Source organism: Condylura cristata, unplaced genomic scaffold (genome assembly GCF_000260355.1).
Source record: "Condylura cristata isolate star-nosed mole 26May11 unplaced genomic scaffold, ConCri1.0 scaffold00018, whole genome shotgun sequence".
Lineage (NCBI taxonomy): Eukaryota > Metazoa > Chordata > Mammalia > Eulipotyphla > Talpidae > Condylura > Condylura cristata.
The window spans coordinates 41,918,467-41,929,887 of record NW_004567119.1 but is presented as its reverse complement, the minus strand read 5'-3'; the positions used below and the strand labels follow the sequence as shown (position 1 = coordinate 41,929,887).

At 51.1% G+C, this 11,421-nt stretch overlaps 1 protein-coding gene across 1 annotated transcript in view; it reads right to left on the bottom strand.

Annotated features, from left to right (window-relative positions):
* Positions 1 to 10,734, bottom strand: part of MAPKAPK2 (mitogen-activated protein kinase-activated protein kinase 2) — a 46,612-nt gene extending 35,878 nt beyond the window's left edge. Inside the window, exon 1 of the mRNA XM_004685278.2 lies at positions 10,302 to 10,734. Within this exon, the coding sequence (XP_004685335.1) occupies positions 10,302 to 10,517 (216 nt within the window). The 5' untranslated portion in view covers positions 10,518 to 10,734. The remainder of the gene's footprint in view (positions 1 to 10,301) is intronic.
* Positions 10,735 to 11,421: the final 687 nt, after the last annotated feature.

The window sequence follows — 11,421 nt, the reverse complement described above, 5'->3', positions numbered from 1 at the left end:
ATCAATGGGAAACTGTGGGACAGACCTTACAAGAATGAGAACTCCCTTAGCCGAAACAGAAGGTGCTAGCCTGAATCAGCAGATGCGGGTGGGTGGAGGGAGAAATGCCCAGAGGACTATTCTGAGAATGACTTCTTAGCAGACTGAGGAGCAGGACAAACACTCAGGGGGCCTTCACTAATACCCCAGCTCAGTCTCAAGAGAGGTCAGCCCGGTATCAACCCTCTAGAGCTGCATCCTCACCGGGAAGGGACACCGCTAGTGCCTTCCATTTATATGGACAGCCTCCACCACTACCCAGTGATTTTACACCTTTATTAGGGAGGTATCAAATATTCTACTGATTTTTTTTTTAATGAGGAATTCTAGTCAGCACATGGAAGTAAGAAGAATGTGGGTCTTCAAGGAATTTACACCCAGTAGCAAGAGAAACACTTTTCACATGGAAATATACATTGAAAACATGAAATAAAAGGCCAGAGTGCCTTGGCAAGTTTGAAGGGGCAAGGCAGAGGAGACCTGCTGCTCAAGTGTAGGCTTCATGAAAGCACTTGTACAAGGCAAAGCAGACAGACGCAGATGAGAGTGGGGGACGCAGACAGAGTGGCAAAGAAAATACAGATGGGAGGATGAGCTGCATCCCACAGTCAAAGGCGTGGGTGTGGGAAAGCGGAGTCCTATTTAGGAAACAGCATCTACAAACCACTTCGGCTGAAACAGCTCGTGTTCAGAAAGAAACAGCCCATGGTCAGCCCTGAGCAGGACCTGGGGAGCCCTTGGTAGGGCGGGAAGAGTCCCACTGAAGGGCTTGAGCGGGGAGGACATGCGCAAAGCTGGGCTTCAGGCAAACTAATCCCTGCTGAGTTCCAAGGAAGTGAGGGGGCAAGACCTGAATTTCCAGTGCTGGTCACCTGCTTGCTACTCTATGCTCCCCCTCTCTAACTATACCTCAAACCTGATTTCATCTTCTTTTTTTTTAAAGATTTACTTACTTATGCATACAGAACTGGGGTACAGGCCAAAGATGGAAGGGGGTGGGGCAAGAGGATTCACCAGAGAAGGCTCTGGGGAGCAGAAAAGGTCGATAAACTGAAATACACTGCTAAGGGAGCAGCAGGTGAGACAGGAGAGGTCTGCTGCATCCTGTGGCTCACCTCCCTGGCCAGGAATCGAACTCATGCTGCAGTGGCTGCAGATCACTTCATAGAGCTGTGTTCTAACCCACTATGCCACGTGGGAGGGCCCTGATTTGATTTTCTTTTTGAAAGTCTAAGGCAAGGTAATGAAAAGAAGCTCGCAAATTGAGAAGAGTTGAGAAGCAGCAAAGGGACCCTCATGTCTCCTTCCTCCTTCCTCACTGCACAGTAAGCAGGAGCAATGCCCTGGAAAAGGCGCACGGAGGGTCTGAAGCCACAGAGAACCCCCCATCAGGGGAAGGGATGGGATGTGCTGGGCCTGGCGGTCAGGAGGAGTAGCTGAAGGCCTTGTGTCTGCACAAGCGACTTCACCAGGCAGGTCACCGTACCTGCTGCCCACATGTGCAGCTGTCAGTGAACTGGGCAGCGAGGAGAGGCATGCCCAACACAATGACCCTTTGCTGCCTCAACAGCGCTCACCCCCAGTGCCCCAGGGGCCACCTGCATTCCCAGGATGCTGGAGTGCCACGTGTGACCTAAGTGCCAGGGGTGCCCCTCTTCCTCCTGCTCCTGGCCCCCATGAGCACTGCAGAAATTCCGATGTCAAGCAATCTGAAGGCACTTAAAATTCACCTCGCCTTCCTCTAAGAGTTACAGGAGCCAGTGAAGGCTGTCTGGGAGCGAGACATGGGGTGAGCACAGCTACTCCAAGGACAGGGCTCCTTCTGTTGGAGTTAAAAATAAACTCTTAGCATTTACACCCAACTCCTCCCCTCCAGAGGTCAACGGGTCTGGGCAAATAAATCTCTCCCTATGAAGGAAATGAGGCCCATTTTCTAGGGGAAACACAGAGGGCTGTAATGGAGATAGACTGGACAGATACCCTTAGCTGCAGACAGTGGCCCCCAGGTCCTCTTGGCTCCTATTACTTCTCCCAATATTGTCCTCCTCCCAAATGAACTCTAATCGCAGAAAATAGATACAAAATTCACCTGTGCGTGACGAGCACCAACACCTGTTCAAGTATTAGAAGGAGAGCACCAAAGTGAAATTTCAGGAAAGCTGCACTCAGCATCTATCAGTTACACAAGTATTCCACCTAGTCCCTGTCCTGTGTCCCATGGTCCCCGAGATCGATGGCAGCAGAAGAGGCTACATGAATGAGCACATCGCCCATGCCCTTGCTCCCTCCAGTCAGAGGAAGGAGAAACCCTCTCTCTGGGACATTCCGCAGGTGGCTGGACCAGAGGGGCCTGACTGGGGAAGGCATCCCAGTGATTCTTGGACGCCACCAGGATGAGATCACACTTCTGAATGTGGTAACCTGAAGCCCCACACTGCAAAGAAGGAGGGCATAGTTTGGTAACTGGGCAGGAGTCCCAGGGTCACAGCGAGCTCAGTCCTAGGGCAGCTCGGGTGAGGGTCTGGGAGAGCCTCATGCCTCACACAGGGACGCTCTGGCCCATCCCACATCCCTTCTGGCAGCCAGTGTCTGAGGGTGGAGCTTGGAGGAGGCCTGTGCTGGGGGTGAGCAGAGCAGAAAAGCTCACTCTGCTGAACCTATTCACCCTCCCCCCATCTGACCCTTCCCCTGGCAGGGAAGGTAGCTCCTTCCCGGCCTTTGTACACAGAAATCTTGATACCTAGAGAAGAGCCAACCACAGCTAACTACCAGCACTCAGAAAGGCAAGCTGGCCCCAAACCACCTACAAGCTCAGACTGGCAGAGAAGGCAAATGGGGAGGATGGGGGGGTGAAGCGTGAACAGCGGTCCAGCGTGTGGCAAGACCTGGGGCAGATGTCAGGACATTGGAGCCTGACTGGGAGGGGAGACCATGCAGAGGCGGGTTTATTTTTAGCTAATGGGACAGAGGGGCTGAGTAACTGTTCTGGGCCCAGGCCAGAAGGCCAGCTTGCAAATGCCCAGTGTGGGCTAGGAGCCTCAAAGCAAGGTGGATAATCTTACAGGGGAGGGCCAGGAGGGTCGGAGCCCCCACAGCGTGCAGGCAGAGGTGCTGGAAGGGGAACTGCCAGGAGGGCTTTTTCTAGGTCCCTCCCTCATCCAGCACTGAGATATTCCACTCTGCTTCAGGTTCAAATGAAGCACCAACAGAGAACTAAGCCAGAGTGCAGGAATCAGCAACCAGCCTCTCCGTTCCCCTGAGGGCAACCAGCAGCTTCCACCTGGGTCATTAGTCTGCACCTCAGAGGAGCCCTAGGCGGACACTGGCTTGGAGATGCCTGGGAACATCCCTCAGGTATAAGCTGCCTTTCACATCACCCTCTAGATAGTTTGCGTACCCAGCTGAATAAACAGTTTGGCTGGCATTAGAAGGGAACATCAGTTAGACAGGGCTTAAGTCAAGACCAAGTCTGAACCTCTGCCACCTGCCAGCTAGCACAGCAAAGCTTCACTGAACCAGAGAATAAAGGCCCCAGAACTCTACAGCAACAGGCTGAGCACAAGCTATCCTCTTTGCACCAAGTCTCTTCATCTTCCAACCAAATCTGATGCTTGGCACATAGGACCTCACAGAGAGTCCAAAGCTCCAGGGCTATGAGTATTGCTTTAGTGCTGAGTGAGCAGGAAGAAAATGGAACAAAAATTACCAGCCAGCCCCTCTGCTCTTGCCTCCCTATGCTGCTGCTAACCCTTCTTACACAGCTCTCCAGGTAAGTGGCACCTGGTGTAAATCCTAATCTTTCCATCAACTCTAGGACTCAACCCTCAACTATCACCTGAGAACAGGTCCTAACCCATATTATAACTTTGGGTGATTTGTAAGTAGGCACTCATTTGGATGGCCCCAACCATGTGCCAAGGCAAAGTCTGTAAGTGGAGGGGAGGTGGGAGGTAGGGAAGGCTAGTTTCAGCCCCAGGTCCCCTGGGCCAGGTAGCCCACACGAGGCACACCCTGCACAGTCAAACACAGCAGCCATGCCTGGCCTGACACTTAAAATGAAAAAAGAGTTTCAGGTGGGAAAACAAGGAACTCTCCTATCATGACCTTCTCTAACTGGGCCTGACACACTGACCCTCTGACATGCACACTGAGGCCTGGAAAGCTTAACTGACCCACTCAAGGTCACACACAAAAAGACTAGATATGTTGTCTTTCTTCATAATGTAGCATATAACCCATAGAAACAAGCACATTCCTACATCTGTATAACCATACATATCTCATAGTATAGATTATCAGTACTCCCCTAAAGATAGGGGAAAGGCATTAAACCTGATTTGGGTTACATGATTTGTGTATTGTACATGAAGCAGCACGGTCTCTTCTCTTTGCCAACCGCCCTGTTTATAAGGTCAGCTTATGAGATCCTAGTGGCCCATTAGTGGAGCTTAGTTTTCCCTGTCAGGTCTATAATCCAGTAAAACCATCCCTACAACCAAAAGCCAAAGGAACCCGGACGAAGAGGCGCTCACAGGGAACCAGGTCTCAAGACATGGCTCCAAGACTTGGACATATATTGCTGAACCATTCCGAACCTGCCAGGCCTTTTCCTTGGTGATGTAGGGAGTCAAAAACATGATATTGGGGGGCGGGGGGAGCATTAGCTCTAAGGTCTGGGTCACTTTACTAGTGCAGCTCCTTGAAACATAAGGGACAAATGCCCACTCACCTTCCCCCAAGACAATGAGGCACCTGGAAGGGCACAGAACAGAAAGAAGGGGAAACAGACTTCTTGGAAGTGCCTAAAGCAGATACTAGGGAACCAGGGGCCAGAAAAGTACGAATCCTGCAGCAGATTCAAACCATCAGGAAGAATCCTGGACCAGTGCACAGGAGGGCTACCTGGGGGCCAGCAAGGAAACCAACACAGATGCTGGGGCCTGTCCTCCTGGCCATCACTGACAACCCTCCTGCGCTGACAACCCTCCTGGCAGACTCAGGCACCTGGGTTCTGCAGGGGGCGGGAGCTTTGGCCCCTCCTGAAATGCAGCATTTGGCCTGCAGCTCAAAGCAGCTCCTCCAGGCCCCTCCCTTGCACCTGTATCAACTGATAACAGGCCGCAATCAGTCCAACATCTTAATCAGGAATACCTGTACCTCCATCCTCGCAAAGGAAGACATTCACTTCCCAGATGCCCACCAACGATATCCAGGGTCTAGCCTAGGGCTTCTTTTCTACGCCCTCCAGCAGTCATTGATCCCAGATCTTAGCTGGATATTACTTTCAAGTTCAGTCAAAGTCCAAAATTCACCAGTTGAGGAGGACCACAGGCCAACCTGACTGTGACCCGGCCACAGTGAGTGCAGCAACATGGACCAGGCCAGGGCCGCAAGACAGAACAGGGTCTCTGAAACCAGAAACCAGACCTTCCCTCAAAAACCCACAAGCTCTCACCTCAATTTGTAATCCTTCTTTATAACATCCTGTTTGTTTACTTCATGCTCCTCAAACACCTTAAAACCTGCTCTTACTACAAAGTTGGGTAAGGCTGGATTCTGAGCCCCGCTTAGCAACTGTGCTTGCCTGCTCTCCCCTCAGCTCTAGGGAGGTCCAACTTCCTGTCGCCCTCATTCCTCAGACCCCAGCAATGAGCTGCTCAGCACCTTCAGAGTTCAGAGGTTTCCCTCTTCCAAAGTGCCTCTATTCCAACCCACTCAAGTTAACCCCATTAGAAAAATCCCAAAAGAACTTTCCACATGGATGGAAATGTTCTGTACTGTTCACTCTCCATGGCCATTAGCCATGTACGGTTACTGAATACTTGAAATGTGGTTAGCAATTCCCTTTTTTTTTTTTTTTTTAAATAACTGGCATGCTTCACTGCCTAAGTTTAAGGTGCACAGCATGATGGTTTGATTTACATATAATGTGACAGAGTGGCCACAACAGGCTCTGCTAACACCAGCACCTCACCACCTCACCACCTCTGTGGGCACAATAAAGACAAGAAAAAATTCTCTCTGAGGTCCGAACTCTTGTGATCCACTGTCTTACCAGCTTTCCTAAGTATGTGACAGAGCGTTAATTATAGCCATCAGGCTGCACCTTACCTGTAACTGGAGGTGAGCACCTTCCTCCAACTCCCCCTCTGACCTCTACGAGTGTAGTCTCCTTCTTTAAGTTCAGTTGCATTGTTTTAGATTGCACATGTAGTAAGATCAGACAGTCTTTGTATTTCTGATTTCTTTTACTCAGCATATCTTCAAGGTCATAATTTAGTTTAATAAGTTTTACTTTAAATAGCTCTGTATGCGTGTTGGCTACCATACTGGGCAGCGCAGCCCTAGACTAACTTTGCTTACTTTATTAACTTATCCTTCTCCTAATTAATTCCTTGACCCACAAAATTTTAAGGTCCCAACTAAGCATATGGGAACATATGCTTAGAACACTTGGGAAACTATTAAGTACCTGTAATCATACTCGACAGAAAGAAGCCAGTTCAATCAATGCACCTCCCTGGCTTGTGATTTCACCCAGGTACCCCACTCCATCAGAGCAGCACCCGTCGCCAGGCCCGTTCCCCATCCTGCACAGAGCCCAATGGCTGCCTCTCCTGGGGGAAGCGGTATACTGGCACTTCCTTCTCACAGTGTGCCATGAGGTGCCAATCACCCCCCTTTCTGAACACCAGGTCATATTGCAGTGACACTGAAGTGACCTGGGGAAAGGAGAAGAAACCACAGGACATGGTTTAATCTACACAATGGAAAGATAAACAGAGATAAGTTATGACAACATTCTATATTTTATAAAGTAATAACATGCTTCAACTAATCAGAGTCACACAGGAGAGGGGCAATGGTGCCAGCTTTAATTAAATTTGTTCAGCTAATACCTAAGAGTCACCATGACACAGTGAAGCAGGAAGCAGCTGAGGAACCCCGCAGGGAACACAACCAATTACTGCACAAGTGGGTTGAGACTAGACACCCCTACCAAAGAAATAGGTATTAGAATTCCATCCTCTTCTACAAATAATAATAAATAAGATTTCTATCAAACACTCCCTTAAAAGGGAGGGGTGGAAAAAGACTTACCGTAGACTCAAAACTCATGGAGTCGCCAAGTTTACTGATAGCGGCCCCTTCAATGTTGGGTATCATTGCTTGGGGTGATGATGAATATCTCCCCAGCACCCCCATGCTGACAGTCCAGGGGGGTCCTGAGGTGAGGCAGAGGAGCTCCTCAGGCTTGCGGTACTCAGGAGCAGCAGCTGGGCTGTCCAGGCCGTGGGGTTTCTGGGACCCTGAGTGGGAGAGGCCTGAGTGGGAATCGGAGTTCAGAGTTGTGGACCTGCCACAGCCAGAACCACCTCAAGCGAGCTACTCCATCTCTCTGGGCCTTAGTTTTCTCATCGGCAAAATGAGGGGTTATAGGAGATGACCTCTAGAGTCCCTTCCAATTCTGACTGAAGGATGAATATAACTCAGAACTTAGCAAAAGCAGCAGGGAGAGATACTGAAGTAAGGCCACAGCACCCACCAAACACATTTCAATGTGACCTCTCTGAGGCAGAAGCAAAGCAGCAACGATGCTGGCTGGGACTATTCTTCTTTAAAACACTTCACAGGGCTAAGAGGTCACACGCCAGGGAGTAGGGTATCTGTGGCCACTACCCCCATCAACATGTTTTGAAGCAGCAGATGAGACACCCAATCCGTAGTCCCACTGCTGCCCTACAGCTCTGTTCCAAATCCCCCAGGAATGTGTCAGTACACTGTGGAGAGAAAAGGTCTCCTTCCTCTTTCTCCAGCCGCCTTCCCAATGGGGCAAGCCCTCTGCCCCTCATCCTCCTCCTTTGCTTTATACAAAACTGTCCTAATTTTGAAAGTCATCTCACTACTCAGCACCTACAGTTAAGTTAATCAAGAGTCAAGATCTAGAAATCCCTTTGGTGTACATCTCTGGATTCTTTGAACCAGATTCTCCCCACAGCTGTAATTATGTCTTAACCAATATTTGGATATGGAAGAGCTGTTGACACTCTGTCAGCCTCTGAATGTCTCATCCCTTCTCCCTTCCTCTATTATTAAGTTTTTACGCAAAGATGTGTGGGAAATCTACAATTTAACAACTGAGTCAACTTATAAGATCTGGGAGCAGGCAATCTGTCAAAACAGACACTGACTCCAATCTTCACACACTTCCAACCTGAGAAGAATAACCTACGAATGTTATTGAAAATATTGCTAGATTTTTTCCTTTCAAACCTATTCAAAAGAGGAAAATACCAAGATATCTCTCTGATTAACTTCAAGAGAAATCTGAGTTTGCTCCTAGGAGCATTTTAGAGAGTGATTTTGTGTCTCTATCACACAGATAAGTTGAGTGCTTTTGTGCTCCTAGGAGCATTTTAGAGAGTGATTTTGTGTCTCCATCACACAGATAAGTTGAGTGCTTTTGTTCTGAGGTCTTTATACACTATTCCAGCTATCTGAGAGAATGAGCAGCCAGTGTCCCCAAAGTGTTAATGGGGGAAGGCAGATGGTGTCTCAGAAGGGATAGAAAACTCCTGGAAAGAAGGTCTGTTACTTCCTCCATGGTTACAAGTTAACTGTGGTCAAATTCACCCAACTTCACTCCCCAAGTTCACAGCTAGACTCACAAGCCCACTCACCCAACCCAGCCTGGCTCTAGTTATGAGTATGGAAAGAGTGCTCTAAGGTATAAGTGTTAACGATATCAATATATTCCTTCTCCAACAGTGCAACGATAATCAACAACTTCTAATAGGAGCCAAAGAAATGTGACAATATTGGAGCTAGCTCGAAGCTCTCCCCTAAAAGGGAGGGTGAAAGCAGCAAGGAAATCATTTCAGAGGCCTTAAAATCTGACAACAGAGACATGCTTGCCTCCTACTAGCCCCAAGTACCATGTCTCTATGATGTCTAAACATACATTCCAACAGTTCCACTCATAACACATACCTGCGTTTTGTATTAATAGCCGAAATACAATTAGCCATGAGGGTGTAGGGGAGAAAGAAAAATAACACAGGAAGTATTTTTCTCCTCTTTCAATCATTATGACACCCCAGGGTTATAGACCTGTTGAGGAGTCCCCTTTAGAGATGCGGTTTGATCTGAAACCCCTCAAAGGAGAAAACCTTTTCACTGACCCTGAATGACTGGCCCCCAAGGCATGCTGACTCGCCCATCGCATCAGATCTTGAATCTACTCGGTTTAACTTCTGAAGTAGTTAGTCTCACTTAAATATCCCGCACCGCCACACACCCCTACCCCCTACCCCCACCCCGCCTTCTTCAAAGGAGAGACAGAAATAAAGGCTGCGTTTCCCCGGTTCAAGGGCAACGCTCCCTCCTGCCGTCCGTTGACCAACCTCCCAGGTCCAGGACTCAAATGACGGGCTCCGATTTGCAGAATCAGCGCCGAGCCACGCCGCGGTTTACAGACCTGGTTTACAACGATCAATGGAGCTATGGAAACAGCAGACACCGCGCCGGAGCCTGCTGGCCTCCCATCTGGAGCCTCCCAGACACTGGAGGTAGGAGGGGGCCTGCCTCGGATCAAAACAATCCCTCCCCCGCGCCCGGGAGGCGGTGTCCCCGCGGAATCTCCAGCCTTGCACCGCCCGGGTCGGCGCACCCCTGGGCGGCACGGCGGCACCCGCGAGGCCCAGGGAAGTGAAATCACACATTCCGGCTCCCAAATAAGGAGCGAGGCTAAATAAAAACCTCTGAGATCCCACTTCTCCAAACCAACAGACCAACCAGTTCAATGAGTAATGGGCCTTTTGTGCCCACTGGGGAAAAAAAAAAAAAAAAGGACAAGAGGTGGGGAACCATAACCCCTGAAAATCACTTCCTTGAGACAGTGAAACAGCAAAGGTGTCCCGGAGCCAACCGTTCCGATTCGCCTGGATCCCGCTCAAACCCCAAAATGGCAGAGTCCTCTGAGTCCTCCCGAGTCCCGGCCACTCACACCGGAGGTGACCGGAAACTCCGTGCCGGCGGCGTGGTCCGCTCGGTCCTGACCTTCCCGCCCCCCGCCCCCGCGACACACTGGGCACCCGCGGGTGCCTACGACCCGCAGCCCCGCGGCGACGCGGCCCCGGGTGGAGGGAAGGGCCGACGCGACCACGCCAGGCGACCCGCGCGCTCGGGCCACCGCGGGGTGCCGGGGTGTCCGCGGGAGCTCCCCTCGGCCCGCCTGCCCCTCCCGTGGACCCCAAACCTACTTTTAGGGCGAATTTCTCCTGGGTCTTCTTGTTGAAGATCTGCAAAACTTTCCCGTTGATGCCCAGTCCCAGGACCTGGGTGGTGACCTTGTAGTCGTCGATGATGGCGTTCTTCTTGATCTGCAGGCTCGACTTGACATAGAACTGGGGGGCCCGCGGCGAGGGCGAGCCGTGCGGGGGCGGCGGCGCCGGCAGAGGGCACTGCGCGCCGGGCATGGAGTGCGTGAAGAGCCGCAAGAGGCGGAAGGGTAAAGCCGGGGCAGCAGCCGGCGGCCCGGGGGTGAGCGGCGTGTGCGTGTGCAAGAGCCGCTACCCGGTGTGCGGCAGCGACGGGAACACCTACCCCAGCGGCTGCCAGCTGCGCGCCGCCAGCCTGCGGGCCGAGAGCCGCGGCGAGAAGCCCGTCACCCAGGTCAGCAAGGGCACCTGCGAGCAAGGTGGGCATGAGCGCGGCCCTCGCCGACCCCGCCCATCGCGGCGCGCGCGGCGGGAAAACCCGGAGCCCACAGACCCGGCACCGCGGCCGCGGCTTGCGCGCGGGGGTCTGGTCCCCCCGCCGCCTCCCGCGGCACAGGGCAGGGGAGAAACCCGTGGCGGCTACGGGGATACGGAGAGGGATGGGTGATGCCTCCCATCTCTCTTCTTGCGGAGGGACGGTGGTATCATTTTGAATTTGGCGCACTCGCCCACTACTGACCGGCGAGCGTATATGTAGAAAGTGTTTCCCCCCTCCATCTCCAGACGCCCCACTTCGTGCTCCCCCACTTCGTGCTAACAAGTTGATTTGCAAAAGCTGCCCTCTCCCTCTTGCAAGCCCAAACGTGTCGTTTTCTGGTCCTTCTTTCTTGGCTGGGGATAGGATTAGAGGTGAAGTCTAGAGAGTTGGGTAGAAGAGCTTGACTATAAAATAGAAAGTCAGAACTTTAGGAGAGATGTTAGTTGTTCCACGTCTGGCTAGATTGAAATAATTTTTTAATGGATTTCATGGTTTTTTAATAGTAAGGAACATGACTCACTGGAACTTGTGGATTTGCAGACAACAATCTAACTAGCTAATTTTTGTGGACAAAAAAACACAAACTCTTTGAAGAGTGTTTTTTGATGTAGTTTATTTTGTGAA